Here is a 20,278-nt window from a genome sequence, read left to right on the forward strand (position 1 = left end):
TAGCGGAGGCATCGTTGACGTCTGTCGTCCCAGGTAAGGTGCACAAACGGTAAGAGAGGAACTGTCAGACCCACCCCCCGAAAGTGGCCACTGAAAGCCCGGCCAGCGCTCAGATCCTGGCCCTGCCCGCCAGATGACGTTCACTACGGCGGGGATTTCCGTAGCGGTGACACACGCCACTTCCGGCCGGCCGTAAGACTCCGTGACGTGGCAGGCGAGGTCGAGCACGGTGCTTCGCGCTGGGACACCCGGAGCTGTCAGGTGGCCTCCGGGCAGCCCCGACGGGGAGACGAGAGCGTCCCGACCGCGGCGGCGGCTGCGAGCCCGGAGCCGGAAGTGCCACGTGTCCCGATTGCGCCTGCGCGGCCAGCGGCTGACAGGCACTTCCGGCCGGGGCCTCTCTCCTGTCTCGCTAGGCTGCCGCCTTCCAGCCTGGCGTTCTCGGCCCGTCCGGTCCGACACCCAAGCCCCAGCTCCCAGGCCGAGCGGTGGCCGCTGGCGGGCTGGGAAGAATGCCGCGCCGTGCCTAGGGCTTGATGCACCGCCCTCTCTCCTCCTCGCCTCCGTCCTGAGTCGTTAGCTCCTGCCCTCCGCTTCCAGCAGTCGTCGTTCAGCTGTTGGTTGGCGGTGTCTCAGACCCCGACCATCCCCTTCCAACCCCGACACGCACTGTCGTCATGTCCCAGCCGGGGATACCGGCCTCCGGCGGCGCCCTGACCGGCCTGCAGGCCCAGAACGGGGCCGCCTCGGCCTCGGGGTCTGTCTACACCAACGGTGAGTCCCTCCTGGGGCGGCCGGCCGGCGGGGCCTGGGCCCGGGCTCCGGCTCCGGCTCCGGCTCCGGCTCCGGCTCCAGCTGACCTTTGGTTACTGCGGCTGCCTGTGGCCACCGGAGACGGTGACCTCCCGGTCGGGCCAATGAACGGGGGGTGGTGGGCGCCTGGGCGGAGCGGTACGCCGCTGCAGCCGGGGCTCGTCTTAGGGGGTCTCCTGTGGGTTCATTCGTGCGTTCGGGGAGCAGGTAATGAGCGCTAGCTGAATGGAGCAACGCTGGGTATACATGGGTGAGAAATACAGACTTGGTGCATACCTCAGGACTCCTAGTGCCTGTTTATGTGCTTTCCCCCTCCTTGCCACTTCACCCTGTCTTCCAGAGAGCAGTTTTCGTCCGGCGGGGGGCGGGAGGGGGATGCTGATTTATTTCAGTTCTGCAGGGCCTGCGGTGGGGGTGGGGGGCGTACCTAGTCTCAATTTGTGGACGTGAATGATTGTGCTTTTGGGAGTCCCCTTGAAGCCCTGCTCATGTCTCCCAGAACCTTACCCAAATTGTACTTATGCCACCTGTTCAGTGTTTCAGCTTTGGAAGGACCAAATAATAAGGGACCATCTCCTGTTTGATTTCTAGGGCTCTTTACGCACTTAGGAAAGTGGTTGAACCTCCCTCGATAGTGTACGTGTGGCACTACACTTTGCCACTTGGTGTGAGAGTTACATAGTTTGCTGCCTCTTCTAGGATTCTTTACATCGTCCTACCTTGTGATTTGCTGAACTTACAATAATTGTTACCCATTAGAGAAAGATTTTTTTTTTGTTTTTTTGTTTTTTTTTTTTGCTAATATCTTGCCAAGTTACTGATTTACCTATAAATCTTTGGCTGGTTGAAACAAAACTAGTCGTATAAAACTAATATACTTCAATCGCCCACTAGAACCTAAGATTGTCGTGAAGTTTGGGAAAATAGCCAGAGACTAAAATAGCTAATTGACAGTGTTTTTAAGAGAAGACTGCTGTTTGCTTTACAAAGAAGGCTCTAAAAGACTTTTAAAAATGTCTGTGAGTAGGCAGGTATGTAGGCAGAAGCAAGAATAAGTGGTAAGCACTGTAATGGCGTTAGGTTGAATGAATCGTTCTTTCTCATTTGTGGTAACAGATTATATAAACTACATTTTATTCTAAGCTATTTAGTAACATTTATACTGAGAATGAAATCATTTTAAGGCTTTCACTTTTATGTTAAAAAAATGTCACATAGCTATAGCTTCTTCTTAAAACCTATAAATTGGAATTTTATGTGAGCTTTAGAAGACAAATCCTGGGCAGCCCGGGTGGCTCAGTGATTTAGCGCCGCCTTCAGCCCTGGGCCTAATCCTGGAGACCCAGGATCGAGTCCCACCCCCAGCTTCTTGCATGGAGCCTGCTTCTCCCTCTGCCTGTCTCTGCCTCTCTCTCTCTCTCTCTCTCTGTGTCTCTCATGAATAAATAAATGAAATCTTAACAACAACAACAACAACAACAAAAATACATCCTGCAAATATGTAAGTGTAGTTGTGGTATTTTTGAAGTATTAAAGGAAATTAGCCATTGTGATATGTAGTATAAAAGATTTTGTTGCTATGTTGATTTGATCCTATCCAAGAGATATTTCTTGCACACCTTCTAAGTTCTGTCCTTGGAAATGTAAAAGAGAACAAGGAAACAGTCCTTGTACACAAGTTGCCCAGAATAGTTTCAAGACTTAATTAAACCAGATTGGGTTTTGAGAAGAGACAACATGGAAGAAATCACAAATCCCCTACAAGCTATTCAAATGGTGATGGACACACTTGGCATTCCTTACTAGTAAATGATAACATTTTCAGTATGTACCGTAAAAAATACTAAAGCTAATCATGAATGTGTAAAGTGTTTTTGGCTCTCCTTTGTACAGCTTCTAAAATCTGACTCTGCATTAAAATTAAAATATATATGGGATCCCTGGGTGGCGCAGCGGTTTGGCGCCTGCCTTTGGCCCAGGGCGCGATCCTGGAGACCCGGGATCGAATCCCACGTCGGGCTCCCGGTGCATGGAGCCTGCTTCTCCCTCTGCCTCTCTCTCTCTCTCTCTGTGACTATCATAAATAAATAAAAATTTAAAAAAAATTAAAAAAAAATTAAAATATATAGGGGATCCCTGGGTGGCGCAGCAGTTTGGTGCCTGCCTTTGGCCCAGGGCACGATCTTGGAGACCCGGGATCAAATCCCACGTCGGGCTCCCGGTGCATGGAGCCTGCTTCTCCCTCTGCCTTTGTCTCTCCTCTCTCTCTCTCTCTCTCTCTGTGATGACTATCATAAATAAATTTAAAAAAAATTAAAAAATATATATGTAACAATAAAAAATTGGGGATTCACTTAGAAAAGAAATCATAAGGTTACAAATACATGTATCCTTTTTATTTGTTTTTTTTTTTTAATTTTTATTTATTTATGATAGTCACAGAGAGAGAGAGAGAGGCAGAGACACAGGCAGAGGGAGAAGCAGGCTCCATGCACCGGGAACCCGACGTGGGATTCGATCCCGGGTCTCCAGGATCGCACCCTGGGCCAAAGGCAGGCGCCAAACCGCTGCGCCACCCAGGGATCCCCATGTATCCTTTTTAAAATATAATTTTGAAAGTCTTTAAATCCCCATTTCTAAAGTTTTTGTAGAATTATTCTCAGTAAAATGGCTGATGGCTTGTACTGGGTTTCTTCATATCGCGAACAGTGACAACAGTAGAGATGTGGTGGAAAATTGGAGAGGGTATTTCTCTAGGTGAAAAAAACTTCAGTCCTGGAATCTGGTTTTATTGGTTAACTTTTTTTTTTTAAACTTTTTTTCCCTAAGATTTTATTTATTTATTTATTTATTTATTTATTTATTTATTTATTTATTTATTTATTCATGAGAGACAGAATGAGAGAGAGAGAGAGGCAGAGACAGAGGTAGAGGAGAAGCAGAAGCAGGCTCCATGCAGGGAGCCCAGTGTGGGACTCGATCCCAGATCCCGGGATCACCACCTCAGCCAAAGACAGATGCTCAACCACTGAGCCACCCAGGCAGCTCTCTTGGTTAACTTTATTTATTTATTTATTTATTTATTTATTTATTTATTTATTTATGATAGTCACAGAGAGAGAGAGAGGCAGAGACATAGGCAGAGGGAGAAGCAGGCTCCATGCACCGGGAGCCCGACGTGGGATTCGATCCCGGGTCTCCAGGATTGCGCCCTGGGCCAAAGGCAGGCGGCAAACCACTGCGCCACCCAGGGATCCCTCTTGGTTAACTTTTTCAAGGCACTTATTGCTGCTTAAATATTCTTTTGAATACTCATACTGTAAATTCAGTGTAGCTTTTTATTTTATTTTAATTTTATTTTGTTTTATTTTTTATAAAAAGATCAATCTGGAGTTGTGATATCTCTCTATCTCTCTCTCTCTCCCTCCCTCTCTCTCCCTCTCTCCCTATTTTTTAAAGATTTTATTTGTTTGACAGAGAGAAAGAAGGGAGAGTAGCAGGGAGAGGGAGACGTAGGTTCCCCACCGAGTGGGAAGCCTGATGTGGGGCTCCATCCCAGGACCCGGAGATCATGATCTGAGCTGAAGACAGACGCTTAACCAACTAAGCCACCTAGTCACCCTTTTATTTTATTTTATTTTATTTTATTTTATTTATTTTTTAAGATTTATTTATTTATTCATGAGAGACACAGACTGAGAGGCAAAAACACAGGCAGAGGGAGAAGCAGGCTCCATGCAAGGAGCCTGATGGGGGACTCGATCCCGAATCCCAAGATCACGACCTGAGCTGAAGGTAGGTGCCCAACTGCTGAGCCACACAGGCATCCCTAAAACTTCAAGGCTTTAAACTGACATATCTTCATCTTATTGTTATGTAATAAGGCTAAAGGCAAATCATGACTCCCACTTTTTTTTTTTTGATTAAAGATTTTATTTTTTTCTTTATTTTTAGTTTTTTTTAAGTAATCTCTACACCCAGTGTGGGGCTCATACTCCCAACCCCAAGATCAAGAGTTGCATGCTCTGCTGACTGAGCCAGCCATCCAGGTGTTCCTCATGGCTCCCACTTTTTTTTTTTTTAAGTCTGTTCTTTCTTTCTTATTTTATTTTATATTTTATTTATTTTATTTATTTTATTTTATTTTATTTTATTTATTTTATTTTATTTATTTTATTTTATTTTATTTTATTTTATTTATTTTATTTATTTTATTTATTTTATTTTATTTTATTTTATTTTTTATTTTATTTTATGAGAGACAGAGAGAGAGGCAGAGGGAGGAGAAGCAGGCTCCATGCAGGAACCTGATGCGGGACTCGATCCCGGAACTCTGGGATCATGTCCTGAGCTGAAGGCAGATGCTCAACTGCTGAGCCACCCAGGCGTCCCATAGTTATTTCTTTTACAGAGTGCATGCACGCAGGGTGGGGGATTGGAGAGAGGAAAAGAGGGAGAGGGACAAGCAGACTTTGCACTGAGTGCAGAGCCCAATGCAGGGCTCCATCCCATAACCCTGAGATCATTACCTGAGCCAAAATCAAGTCGGCTGCTTAGCCCACTGAGCCATCCCATGATTCCCACTTTTAATTAGCTTGTTTATTGACTATTTGATTCAATTTGCCAAGGCAGTTAGAAACTGCAGTTTTACTCATTTTGTTTTTGTGATATTTATGTAATATTCACTTTTTCCTATATAAAGGTCAGAAGGATATTTGCCACTCTCTGTCCCACCTAGATTGCAGATCATCTTCTCTCCAGCTTTTCACATGGTGTCTAGCACATTTTAGGAGTTACCAGTTTTATTGAATAAAAGTTTTAGAGTTGGATATTTTGCAATTTAAGTCCCTAAACATGTATTCACTTCATATAGGATTAGAGCTCATTTCCAACTCCTTTTTTTCCGATTAATTTTTCAGCTTATTTTTCTACAGTATTAGCCAAAACCATAAAATATGTTGGGGGGTGGTGTTTGGTCATCAATTTAAATGCTAGACTTGTGCTATCTTTATTGTAGATATGACAGAAATGTAGATCGTTTTTAGTTTCACTATGATATAAACCATGTTTATGATTGTGTACTTGATATAGGAAGTCTCTAGTCGTGATCAAAGCATGCTATGAATAAAGTTAGCATGTGGTCTATAGCAATGATTATTGTGGTCCTTTCATGTTTTCAGTAGGGGCAGTAACTGTGGACTTCTATAAACTTTTTGTGTATGTGTATGAGAACTTAAGCTGTTGAAAGAAAGCAATAGAGGGGTGCCTGGGTGGCTCAGATGGCTGGGCATCTGACTCTTGATTTCGGCTCAGGTCACGATCTCAGGGTCATGGGACTGAGCCCCACCAATGGCTCTGTGTTCAGTACAGAGACATCCATTTGTTGCACGTAAAGTTGGTTAGCTAAGTGATTAGAATATATTTTGATGCGTGGGGTGAAAATTTTTTCCTGGTAGTTAATTTATCCTTCAAACCTCTTGTATTTAAAAGCATATACAGACAAAAAAAGGAACTTTTCAAAGTTTAAAGAAAATATTGCTGTCTCAAATATTATATTTTTGAATACTTGGTTTCTTTTCTCTAACTTTTATTTATACTTCCATGTATGACACCATAATTAGTAGAACCCATACTCTAAGAGCCTTGAATTAATTTGTTTTTTTTAAATATTTTATTTATTTATTCATGATAGTCACAGAGAGAGAGAGAGAGAGAGAGAGAGAGAGGCAGAAACATAGGCAGAGGGAGAAGCAGGCTCCATATAGGGAGCCTGACGTGGGATTCGATCCCGGGGCCTCCAGGATCGCGCCCTGGGCCAAAGGCAAGCGCTAAACCGCTGCGCCACCCAGGGATCCCCCTTGAATTAATTTGAATTGGTTATTCAGTTGGATTCATGTATGATAGATGGAAAATGTGAACTGTCCCTGGAAAATAGTAGCTCCATATGTATTTACTGAATGGATTGATGAATGAATTGCTTAAGAATGTGAAGATCGTAGGTCTTTATCTTTCTTGAAATTTTAGGAGAAACCATTCTGGGCAACATCTTTTCCCCTGAGTGTTAAATTTGCATGAAAAGGATAGTTTATGGATTGTGATTTTGTGACTGCTCAGTAGGCTTTCTTGTAGAAACTTGTAAAATTAAAATTTATTTTATATTCATTGGGGTGGTATGTAGAAGTATCTTTTAATTTTTGCATGTTAGCTTTCATGAATAATCATATATCAATCATTTTGACACATCAGTGGTTTCTAAACTTGATAGCTTTATTCTGAAGTACATGAGAACCACTAGTACATAAAATTTTCACTAATGGAGATTCTGGGACCTCATTGAGTACTACAGAATAGAAATTTACAAGGGTGGAACCTCTATCTCTTTGATTCTATTTTTTTTTAAGATTTTATTTATTTATTCATAGAGACACAGAGAGAGAGAGAGAGAGAGAGAGAGAGAGAGAGAGGCAGAGACACAGGCAGAGGGAGAAGCAGGCTCCATGTAGGGAGCCCGATGTGGGACTCGATCCCGGGTCTCCGGGTTCACGCCCTGGACTGAAGGCGGCGCTAAACCGCTGAGCCACCCGGGCTGCCCTATATCTTTGATTCTAAAGCTGTTGTTTGGATAATTGAGAAGCAATCATCTGCTTTTACTTTAAAGATTTTATATATTTATTTTGAGAGAGTGAGAGCGAGAGAGCAGGGGGACAAGCAGAGGGAGAGGGACAAGCAGACTCCGTGCTGAGCATGGAGTACATCACAGGCTTGATCTCAGGACCTGAAGACTGAGACCTGAGCAGAAACCAAGTCAGATCCTCAGCCTACTGAACCACACAAGGTGCCCCATCTTCTTTTATTTTAATTCCTTGTTTGCTTCTTTGCCTTTTTAACTTCTCTGAATTTGGTTTCTATTTCCATTCTTCCCTCAAAACAGCCCTAAATAAGGCTACAAATGACTTTTTGGTTATTAAATAAAAATATATATTTCATTTTTCATTGTTATTTTTCTTTTTTTTTTTTAAGACTTTATTTATTTATTCATAGAGACAGAGAGAGAGAGAGAGAGGCACAAACACAGGCAGAGAGAGAAGCAGGCACCATGCAGAGAGCCCGACATGGGACTCGATCCAGGGTCTCCAGGATCACGCCCCTGGGCTGCAGGCAGCGCTAAACCACTGCGCCACCCGGGCTGCCCATCATTGTTATTTTTCAAGCAACATCTGATACCCTTTAACATTACTTGTTTTGTTTTAAGACCCTTCTGATTTGGTTGCTCTTTCTCAACAGCAATGTTCTCAATATTTCTACCTTTTTTTACTGCTTTTTTTCTTCTCTTTCTTAAATGTTTGTCAGCATTCTGACCTGTTTCTCTTCTTTTTCTTTCTTTAAAAAAAAAAAAAACAACAACAATAAGAGTGCCTAGGTGGCTCAGTCAGTACAGTATGTGGCTCTTGGTCTCAGGGTTGTGAGTTTGGATCCCATGTTGGGTGTAGAGATTACTTTAAAATATTTAGGGACATCTGGCTGGCTCAGTCAGTAGAGCACGGGCTCTTATGATTTTAAGTCTGACATTGGCTATAGAGATTGTACTAAAACAAAACAAAACAAAAAGCCTTTAAAAAATCTCCAAAAAATAGCTATAAACATTATTTCACATCATTTCTGTGGCATGGTTTCTTACTCTGTACATATTTCCTCAATATCATTAATCCCCATGGTATCAAATGTTGTACATATGCCAGTGATTGCCAACGTTATATCGTAAGTAGAAACCCATATCTTTGGCTGCAGATAAATCTCTTTCTCTTGTACATCTGTACTTGGATTTCTTGGTGGCACCTGAAAGTATCTTTAAAATCATTCTTCAGGCCAGCCCAGGTGGCTCAGCGGTTTAGCGCCACCTTCGGCCCAGAGCCTTATTCTGGAGACCTGCGATCAAGTCCCATGTCGGGCTCTCTGCATGGAGCCTGCTTCTCCCTCTGCCTGTGTCTCTGCCCCCCTCTCTCTTTGTGTGTCTCTCATAAATAAATAAAATCTTAAAAAAAAATAATTCTTCAGTCTTTCTTCCCTTTTCTCTTCTCAGCCTTCCCCAATTCTTTTCTTTTCCTTTCCTTCTATCCAGTGAATGGTACTGCCATCCACTGAGTTGTTCAGGTTAGAATCTGGGGAGTTATCCCTGATTGCTTCCTCTGTTCACTTCCACATGAATTCACATAATCACTTCCACATCAAATCCCATCAGTTGTATTTCTTCAGTCAGTTTTATGAAACTTATATTAGATGTTAAGTATTTCTTTGCAACCCCATTTTATTTTTTATAAAATGTATATGCAAACAGAAAACCTAGGCATAAACTTCATAGGTTTATAGCTGTTGTACAAGGTAAAACTAAAACATTAAAAAACATCTGCAAAAGCAGTACAGTTCAAAGTTAAAACATTACTCCAATGGATTATGTTTGGCTGAAGCCAAAATTGATCGGATTGTTTTAATTTTGAATGTTGGAACATCATTTGGGTGATTATCATGGTCACTGTTCTTCTTTTTTTTTTTTAATTTTTTTTATTTATTTATGATAGTCATACAGAGAGAGAGAGAGAGAGAGGCAGAGACACAGGCAGAGGGAGAAGCAGGCTCCATGCACCGGGAGCCCGATGTGGGACTCGATCCCGGGTCTCCAGGATTGCGCCCTGGGCCAAAGGCAGGCGCTAAACCGCTGCGCCACCCAGGGATCCCCTTCTTTTTTTTTTTTTTAAAGACAAGGGCCACCTAGGTGGATCAGTGGGTTGAGCGTCTGACTCTTGATCCTAGCTCAGATCTTGATCTCAGGGTCGTGAGTTGGAGCCCCACATTGGGCTCCACACTGGGCATGGAGCCTACTTAAAAAAAAAATGAGGGGCACCTAGGTGACTGTCAGTAAAGCCTCTGACTTTGGTTCAGGTTATAATCTTGGGGTCCTGGATTGAGCCCCACATCAGGCTTCGCACTTAATGAGGAGTCTTCTTTTCCCTCTCCCTCTACTCCCCCAGTTCATTCTCTCTTTCTCTCTCTCTCTTATAAATAAAATCTTAAAAAATGAAGAAAAGGGGGCACCTGGGTGGTTAAGTGGTTGAGCTCAGGTTGGCTCAGGTCGTGATCCCAGCAGCCTGGGATCAAGTCCAGCATCAGGTTCCCCTCATGGAGCCTGCTTCTCCCTCTGCCTATGTCTCTACCTCTCTCTCTGTATCTCTCATGAATGAATAAATAAAATCTTTTACAAAATGAAAAAAAAAGGTGAGACTTGTTTTCAGTTGTTGGGGAAGAACTTTTTCTACATTGTTAGATTGGGTGTTTGGGGGCCTGTGAATTAAACTGGCAAGAGACAGATTATCAAGAAAGAAGACATCATTTTCTTATGTAGTATGAGAGTTTACAAAAATGACTCAAGGAGGCAGATAGAATTTGTGACTTAGGTACAATCTTAATAGGGGAAGGGGAAGAAGAGAAGGGCATGTAAGAGGAAACAAACTGATTTTTATGAAAAATAAATAGGGTCTTAGTAGAATAAATGGGAGATTTGATAGTTTTGTGACAGTGTATGTTTAGGTGTGGTGTGGAAACTTCTCAGATGATAAGAGTCAGTTATCTTTGGTTGTTCCTGGGTTAGAGATTTATGATAATTGAATTTTTGGCATTCTTTTGGGACGCTCTATTTTGGATGGATAAAAGATTTCAGGAACTCATGCCCTATGGTCAGAATAACTCACATGCCACAGAGGTGTGTTCTGGACTGATTCATAATCTCTAATCTGTAATTTTCATGGGCTCCTTAATTTATTAATGACTTAAGTAAGGTTTAAGCCCAGCAATCTTTTTTTCTTTCTCTCTCTCTTTTTTTAAAGATTTTATTTATTTATTCATGAGAGACACAGAATGAGAGAGAGAGGCAGAGACACAGGCAGAGGGAGAAGCAGGCTTCATGCAGGGAGCCTGACGTGGGACTCCATCCCAGGGCTCCAGGATCCAGCCCTGGGCTGAAGGCAGCGCTAAACCGCTGAGCCACCCGGGCTGCCCTCTTTTTTTTTTTTTTAAAGTCACATGCTCTACTGACAGAGCTAGTCAGGCACCTATTTATTTTGTGCACTTAAAAAAATGATTTTATTTATTTGAAAGACAGAGAGCATATGGCGGGGAGGGGCAAAGTAGACAGAATCTTGATAAGTCGGCTCTGCGCTAAGCAAGGATCCTGATATGGGGCTCAGTCCCAGGACCCTAGATCACGAACTGAACCAAAACCAAGACTTGGACTCTTAACCATCCATGTGCCCCTATTTTGTGCATTTTGATGATCCCTAGTTTTCATTTGGCAGCACGTGGCTCAAAGGCCTTTTTTGCATTAGCCTATGATAAAACAATAAATAAAAATACAAATCTTTTTTTTTTTTTTTTTTTTTTAGAGTTTATTTATTTATTCATGAGAGACAGAGAGAGAGAGCAGAGACACAGGCAGAGGGAGAAGCAGGCTCCACGCAGGGAGCCCGATGCGGGACTCGATCCCGGGTCTCCAGGATCACACCCTGGGCTGAAGGCGGCCCTAAGCCACTGAGCACCCTCCCCCCCCCCCCGCTGCCCTAAAAATACAAATCTTATGATAAAACCAGGCTGTGAGATGTCTTTTTTTTTAATCATTCATGAATGAATGAATGAATGAGAGACACACACAGAGAGAGAGAGAGAGAGAGAGAGAAAGGCAGAGACACAGGCAGAGGGAGAAGCAGTCTCGATGCAGGGAGCCTGACGTGGGACTCAATCCCAGGTCTCCAGGATCACACCCTGGGCTGAAGGTGGCGCTAAATGGCTGCCTCACCCAGGCTGCCCGAGATGTCTGTTTTTATCCACATGTCCCACAATATGCTTATGAATTAGTTTTTGGCAAATGTTTTTATTGATTTAAAGATCTCTGGATTCCCACTGCTGCTATTTAGTCAATGGTTTCTTGCCTGGACTACAGCAATAGATTCCTTTCAGTCTCTAATCTCTCCTCTAATCCCCGAGAAGTTCTCTTTTGTGCAAATTTAAAATGTCCCAAGGTAGCCTTTCCAAAGTTCTTCTAGTGCCCTTAGGCTGAAATCTAGACTTTTTTTTTTTTTTAAGATTTTGTTTATTTATGAGAGAGAAAAAAAGAAAGAGTGTGAGTGATCAGGGTTGGAGCAGAAGGAGAGGAACAAGGAGACTTGGCGCTGAGCATGGAGCCCAACTGGGGTCTCCATCCTACAACCCTAAGATAAAAAACTAAGCCCCAAATCAAGAGTTGGACGCTTAACTGACTGAGCCATGCAGGTGCCCCTGAAATACAGATTCATTAAGGGAATAGTTCTGAACTCATGTTTCACTTCAGACATTTGCTTCAGTCACTTGACTTTTGTTCTGTTATGCTGAACTTTTTTCACAACACCCTTTTTTGACCACAGGCTGTTGTACATCTTGCTCCTTTTTCTGGAAACATTCTTGATACTCCTTTTCCTGGAACTAAATCTGATTGTCTCTTAAGATCCTAGTTGAAACTTCCCTTTCTCAGGAAATTATCTCTGCTACCTTTCTGCCTTCAGTTTAACCTAAGTGCTGCTTCCTTGGTGCTCTCACAGTGTCCTGAGTTGCCACTTGTCACATCATACTTTATTGTCCATGCCTGGTTCTTTGTCCTCCAATCTGGACCACAAGCTACTTGAGGGCAGGGTTGGAGTGGACCTTTGTTTCTCTGATGGTATTGATAAATGTGTTTATTTCAATGATGACATAAATAGAATGTTCTTAACTATTTGGAATAAGGTGAATAATTTAGACTAATTATAGGATCAGTTTTTAACTAAATGAAAGATTAAAAAAATGTTTAGTTCAGATGAAATTATTTGGTTTATGAACAGATGTGAGTGCTGCAGTGTTAAGGGCACAAATATATGTTTTCTTCGATGAAGACAGCAAACATTTATTGAATACTAACTCTGTGAGAAGCATCACTGTGTTTCATATAAATCATATTCTTACGATGTATTAGTTTGTATTGCTGTTATAACAAATTGCCATAAATTTGGTGGCTTAAAACAACACAAAATTGTCATTTTAAAGTTGGGGAGGTCAGAAGCCGGAAATAGGTCGTTAGAGCTCCATTCCTTATCCGAAGCTCTAACAAAGAATGTTTTGCCTTTTATAGTTGCTGGAGGCTATCATTGTTTGTTTGTTTTTTAAGATTTATTTATTTATTCATGAGAGACACAAAAAGAGGCAGAGACATAGAGGGAGAAGTAGGCTCCCTATGGGGAGCCCAATGCGGGACTTGATCCTGGGACCCCAGGATCACGCCCTGGGCCAAAGGCAGGCCGGTGCTCAACCGCTGAGCCACCCAGGCGTCCCTCAGTATTTTTTTTTTTTTTAAGATTTGTTTATTTATTCATGAGAGACAGAAAGAGAGAGAGGCAGAGACACAGGCAGAGGGAGAGGCAGGCTCCCTGCAAGGAGCCTGATGTGGGACTTGATCCGGATCCCAGGATCATGCCCTGAGCCCAAGGCAGGCGCCAAACCGCTGAGCCACCCAGGGATTCCTATATGTATTTATTTGGTCAATTCTCTTGTATATAACCATTCTCCCATTGCTGGTGTTGCTTCCTCATTCTATACCAGCTTGCCTCCAGTGTGGATGCTTACACCTCATCCCCCTCTCCATGTCTTGAGGACTGAATTTTTTAGGAAAAGGACTACTTTGCCTTTTAGCTTATTTATTTATTTAGAATTAATTAATTCTGAGAGGGGAATTAATTAATTAATTAATTGTGAAAGGGGGTAGGGGCAGAAGGAGACAGAAAATCTTAAGCAAGTCCACACTGAGTAGGGCTTGATCTCACAATCCTGAGATCATGACCTGAGCGGAAATCAAGAGTGGGCTGTTTGACTGAGCCACCCAGGTGCCCTAAGTTTATTTAAAAGTATTGCTTATAAGAATATCTAACATGGTGTCATATCATGAAATAAGTTTTTTACTTTTAACGGATTCCATCAGGTGATCACAATAACGTTTGAAACTAGTCTTTGGGCAGCCTGGGTGGCTCAGTGGTTTAGTGCCGCCTTCAGCCCAGGGCCTGATCCTGGAGACCTGGGATTGAGTCCCACATCGGGCTCCCTGCATAGAGTCGGCTTCTCCCTCTGCCTGTGTCTCTGTCTCTCTGTCTCTGTCTCTCTCTCTCTCTGTGTGTCTATGAATAAATAAATAAAATCTTAAAAAAAAAAAAAGAAACTAGTCTTTATTACAGTTGATTATCACATTTCTCCAAATAAAGTCCCTATCTTCTTGGACCATATGTTATAGTGAGATAGACTATAAATAAATAATGTGGTGTCACTTTAACACTAGAAAGAAAAATAAATCAGGGTCAGAGGTGAAAAGAATGAAAGATGCTATTTGAGATGTGTTCAGGTAGTGCTTCTTTGAGGAGATTATTCAAAATAAAGAGATTGAGTGAGATTATCCAGGGGAACAGCATTCTTGGCAGAGTAAAAAGTGAAGAACCCTATGGTGGGAGCATATTAAGCTTGTGGAAGGAACATTAAGAGGGTAGGTGTGGCTGGAGCTAAAAGGAAAAGGAGTAGGAAATTTTCAAATAGCTTATTTATTTATGAGGTATTTCACCATTAAGTGGAGTAATTGATATCAGTTGACAGTGACTTTACCATATACATTTATTAAACTCAAAGATGAGGGTTTTTGTTATAGGTACATATTTAAAGATTAGGGGCTGGGGTGCTTGGGTGGTTCACTGCATTAAGCATCCAACTCTTTTTTTTTTTTAAGATTTTATTTATTTATTAATGAGATACAGAGAGAGAGAGAGAGAGAGAGAGAGAGAGAGAGGCAGAGACACAGGCAGAGGGAGAAGCAGGCTCCATGCAGGGAGCCTGATGTGGGACTTGATCCCAGGACTCCAGGATCACACCCTGGGCCAAGGGCAGGCACTAAACCACTAAGCCACCCAGGGATTCCCCAGCATTCAACTCTTGAATTCTTTTCTTTTCCCTTTTTTTTTTTTTTTAAGATTTTGTTTATTTATTTGAGAGATCAAGACAGAGCATGAGTAGGAGGAAGGAGGCAGAGGGAGAGGGAGAAGCAGGCTTTCTGCTGAGCAGGGAGCCTGAGGCAGGGCTTCATCTCTGAACCATGAGATCATGACCTGAGCTGAAGGCAGACGCTTAAGCCACTGAACCACCCATGTGCCCCCAACTTTTGAATTCTGCTCAGGTCATGATCTTAGGGTCATGAGATCAGGCCTTGAGTAGAGCTCCAAGCTCAGCACGGAATCTGCTTGTCTCCTGCTCCTCCTCATTCTTCCTCTCTCTTTCCCTCTCAGATAAATAAGTAAATAAAAATTTTTTAAAGATTTTATTTATTTATTCATGAGAGACACAGAGAGAAAGGCAGAGACATAGGCAGAGAGAGAAGCAGGCTCCATGCAGGGAGCCCGATGTGGGACTCGATCTCGGGACTCCAGGATCATGCCTTGAGCTGGAGGCAGATGCTCAACCACTGAGACACCCAGGTGTCCCTAAGTAAATAAAATATTTAAAAAAGAGTTGCACACCCTACCACCTGAACCAGTCAGGCACCCCTGAGTGCTGTCTTTTAAAAAATGTTTATCTTGGGGCACCTGGCTGGCTCAGTGGGTTAAGCGTTTGCCTTTGGCTCAGGTCATGATCCTAGGGTCCTAGAATAGAGCTTCATGTGGGGCTCCCCGCTCAGCAGGGAGTCTGTTTCCTTTTCTTCCTCTGTCCCTCTTCCCTGCTCATGCTCATGCTCTTTCTCTCAAAGAGAGAAAGAAAATCTTAAAAAAAAAAAATCTTACTTCCTTTTATTGTCTAATTTTAGCCACAGAAATAACAGTATATTCCTGAGTAGAAGTGATAGTTTTAGGGATTTTTTAATAACACCTTTAAAATGTACAATTCAGTGATTTTTAAGTGTATTTACAGGGTGTTGCAACCATCACTACTATCAATTTTATCATATTTTTATAACCCCCCCCAAAGAAACTATTCCATTTGTACTCACCACTGCCTCCTTCCCCCATCCCCTGCAACCACAAATCTCTGTATCTGTGGATTTTGCTGTTCTGGATGTTTTATATCAATGAATCATACAGTGTATGCTCTTTTTTTTTTTTAAAGATTTTATTTATTCACAAGAGACACAGAAAGAGAGGCAGAGGCAGGCAGAGGGAGAGGGAGAAACAAACTCCCTGTAGGGAGCCTAATGCGGGACTTGATCCCAGGATCACGTCCTGAGCTGAAGGCAGATGCTCAACCACTGAGCCACCCAGTGTCCCCAATGTGTGCTCTTTTGTGACCAGCATAATGTTTTCAGGGTTTATCTATGTTGTAAAATGTCATTAATATTTCACTCCTTTTAATGACCAAATAATTCCCATTGTATAGATATACCCCTTTTGTTTATCTGTTCATCAGTTGATGGACATTTAGGTTGTTTCCACTTTTTGGCAATTATGAATAATGATGGTATGAACATCTGTACATGAGTTTTTATGCAAGGTAAGAGTGGAAATGCTAGATTATATGAAAACTATGTTTAGGGCAGCCTGGGTGGCTCAGCAGTTTAGCATCTGCCTTCCGCCCAGGGTGTGATCCTGGAGACCCGGGATTGAGTCCCACATTGGCTCCCACATGGAGCCTGCTTCTCCCTCTGCCTGTGTCTCTGTCTCTCTCTCTCTCTCTGTGTCTCTCATGAATTAATAAATAAAAATATATAAAAAAAGGAAAACTATGTTTAATACTTTGAGGAATAACCAAACTGTTTTCCACTGTAGTTGCACCATTCTACATATCTACTAGCAACGTGTGAGGGTTCCAGTTTCTCCACATTCTTGTTAACACTAAAATGTTTACGGTCTTTTTCATTTTGGTCATCCTATTTGGTGTGAGTGCTATATTACCGTGGTTTTGATTTGCATTTCTCTAATGACTAATAATGTTGGTGTTTTTGCATATGCTTATTGGCCATTTGTATATCTCTTTGGAAATATATTTGAATGAATCCTTTGTTCATTTTAAAATTGGATTATTTGTCTTTTTCTTGTTGAATTGTAAGAGTACCATGTGTTTTACTGTATTTCTTAAAGTATTTTTATTGCTTTGTTTGCAAGACTAATTTTTCTCCATCTTATTGGAAGGTCCTGTCCAAAATGCACTGATGTCTTCACAAGTGTCAGTGAACCAAGGATATAATTCCCAGCTTCCAGGATCCTACCCTCATCTAATACCAGCAAAGACTTTGAATCCAGTCTCTGGACAGTCTAACTATGGTGGTTCTCAGACTGTTTCTCCATTAAGTAATTATCAGGGACCTGGGCAGACTCTTTATAGACCACCTGTGGCTTCTAATCCAGTGACATCTTCACTTCCCAGTGTTCCTGTTCCCCGAATGCCACTACCTACTTCTCAGAACCCAGCTGCTACACCAATGCCTTCTGGTAGCTTTCTTCCTGGAGCCAACATACAGCCACCTTTGAATTGGCAGTATAACTATCCATCCACAGGATCACAGATAAACCATTGTCCTCGTTCATCATCCCAACCAACTATATCTGGGAATACAAATTTGACAAGTCATCAGTATGTTTCTTCTGGAGATCCTTCACTTCAGAACAACCTCACAAAATCAGGTAGAGTTCTTTTTTTTTTTTTTTTCGTAGAGTTCTCAAAAGGAGTACTTACTATGTAGGGATGGGAAAATTTTGCTTGTTTAGGTGTTATAATATTTTAAGCTTTAAAATGTATGGAGGACTATTGATTTTTTAAAAAAAAATAGTTTGCTTTTTTCCTTTGAAGGTATCCTCTATTTTTTAAAAAATTTTATTTATTCATTCATTCATTCATTCATTCATGAGAGACACAGAGAGAGAGAGGCAGAGACACAGGCAGAGGGAGGGAGGGCTCCTTCATGCAAGGAGCCCAATGTGGGACTTGATCCTGGGAATCCAGGATCAGGCTCTGAGCCACAGGCAGACGTTCAACTGCTGAGCCACCCAAGCATCCCTCCTCTGTATTTTTTTAAGTCACCCATGATATTTCAGGGAATCAGGTGTGTATGCAGAACCACTTCCTTAGGACTTGCATTACTTTTATTAACTGGGTTCCATTTTTTTTTTTTTTAAGATATTTTATTTATTTATTCATGAGAGAGAGTCAGAGACACAGGTAGAGGGAGAAGCAGGCACCCTGTAGGGAGCCCGATGTGGGACTCAATCCCCAGACCCAGGATCACACCCTTAGCCGAAGGCAGATGCTCAGCCGCCACCCAGGTGTCCCTAACTGGTTCCATCTTAAGAAGCTCAATCCCTGTGGTCTCTTTTTGGTCTGGATCTGAGGCTTAGGTTATCTTTTTGTTATGGCTTAGACAGTTTTGGTCCCCAGAAACTGTAGGATCCTAGAGGGGCAGGTCAGAACAGACAGTAACTTCTGTAGTGAGGAGTGGTATTAGCAGAAGTGCAGTCAGAAAGCAGTGGGCAGAGAGTTATGTTTATCTTTTCTTGTAAGAGTTTTATAGTTTTAGATTTCATATTTAGGTCTTTGATCAATTTGGAGTTAAGTTTTGTGTATGGTGTTCATTCTTGTGCATATAGGTATACATTTGTCCCAGGATTATTTGATGGAAAGACTGTTTTTTCTTCCATTGAATGGTATTGGCACCCTTATTGAAAATCAACTGATCACAAATGTACAGGTTTATTTCTGTACTCTGAATTCTTTTCTAATGATCTATATCTATCTTTATACTAGTACTAAACAACTTGATTACTGTAGGTGTTTTGTTTTTGTTTTTGTTTTGATTACTGTAGGTTTTATAGTAAGCTTTGAATTTGGGAAGTATGACTCCTGCAACTTTTTCTTTTTTCTTTTTTTTTAAGATTTTATTTATTTGAGAGAGAGAGAGCACAAGCAGAGAGGGTGGAGAGGGAGAGGGAGAAGCAGACTCCCCACTGAGCAAGTTCAACTTTGGGCTCCATCTCAGGACCCCACAATCATGACCTAAGCCAAAGTCAGACACTTAACAGACTGAGCCACCCAGGTATCCTCCCAACTTCGTTTTGGCTGTTCTGGGTCCATTGGCATTTCCATAAGAATTTTCGGATTAGCTTGTCAATTTTTGCAAAGAAGGCACCTGTGATTTTGATTGGGATTGTGTGGATTTTATACATCAGCTTGTACATCAGTGTTTGTTTGTATCTAGTTCACAAGTTCACTTAATCATTTCACTGTTCCTATTTAGCTTTAAAATTAGTGTCTTGTACACTTAACAAAGTTAATAGTGTTACTTTGAAAAGCTTTTAAAATTCTGTATTGAGATCTGCAGATTGATTCTGTTCAGCCAACATTGTCAAGGAACTAGTAAAAACTTCCAGATGAAATAATAATGTCAATGGTTACCTTTTATATGTATTTCTGTATACTACATACATTTTAACTGCTGAAATTATTTTTCTTAGCCTCTGATCAGTCATTGGTTCTGGTGAATTCATTTTGCATTATGGCCTATAAAGGTTAAAGCTGCTTCTAGAAATTGGTTTCTTTGTAGAAGTCTTCTGCAGTAGTCAAACTGAAATCCTTTGGTTACTTTTATTCTTAGTCATTTGGCACCATGAGCATCAGTGAGTTGAAATTAATGAATTTTCATGTCATTGTTGATAACTATAGGTAACATTTAATGAATATTTTTATTTTCCAGCACTTTACCAAACTTTTATATGTGATATCTTACTTATCTTCGCAACAGTCTCTTTTACAGATAAATGTAAGGCTTGAATACTTTGCCCAGAGCCACAAGAAAATGGGTAAAGCTACTATTTAAAAATTATTTAGTGGTAGACGTATTTTCTCATTAAAAAGCACATTATCAATAATCTGAAATTTCGGGGGGTTTCACAAGTCATTAGGTAGAAGGCAACACCACAGATGTGGTGAAAGAGACATAAGCCGGTGACAAAATTTAAGAAGTTTCCTATATAAGAGGAAAGAAAGATACATGCACTAAGAAAATGAACCTTAAATAAATGTATGACTACTCTTTTTTTCTTAGATACCTCTAAAAAATTGCTCATTTTTTACTTTCATTTTTTTTAAAACACATCATTCATAGTAGGTGCCTGATTATCTGTTCTCAAAACTGTAGGTTATCCTAAGTTTTGAGTCCACATATCAAATTTCTCTATTTTTCTTTCTTCTTTTTTTTTTTTTTTGTTTTTTTAAGACTTTATTTTTATTTCAGATAGAGAGCACGCACGCTAGCATTTGCAGGCATCAACAGGGCAGGAGCAGAGCAGGAAGCAGAATCCCCATTGAGCAGGAGAGCCCGAAGCAGGGCTCCATCCCAGGACCCTGGGATCACGACCTAAGCTGAGTGAGGCAGGTGCTTAACTGACTGAGCTACCCG

At 41.6% G+C, this 20,278-nt stretch overlaps 1 protein-coding gene across 1 annotated transcript in view; it reads left to right on the top strand.

Moving 5' to 3' along the window:
- Positions 1 to 350: 350 nt before the first annotated feature.
- Positions 351 to 20,278, top strand: part of SEC24A (SEC24 homolog A, COPII coat complex component) — a 63,362-nt gene continuing 43,434 nt past the window's right edge. The window contains exons 1-2 of the mRNA XM_025433125.3: positions 351 to 774; positions 17,019 to 17,510. Of these exons, the coding sequence (XP_025288910.1) occupies positions 678 to 774; positions 17,019 to 17,510 (589 nt within the window). The 5' untranslated portion in view covers positions 351 to 677. The remainder of the gene's footprint in view (positions 775 to 17,018; positions 17,511 to 20,278) is intronic.

The sequence above is a fragment of the Canis lupus genome, chromosome 11 (genome assembly GCF_003254725.2).
Source record: "Canis lupus dingo isolate Sandy chromosome 11, ASM325472v2, whole genome shotgun sequence".
Taxonomy (NCBI): domain Eukaryota; kingdom Metazoa; phylum Chordata; class Mammalia; order Carnivora; family Canidae; genus Canis; species Canis lupus.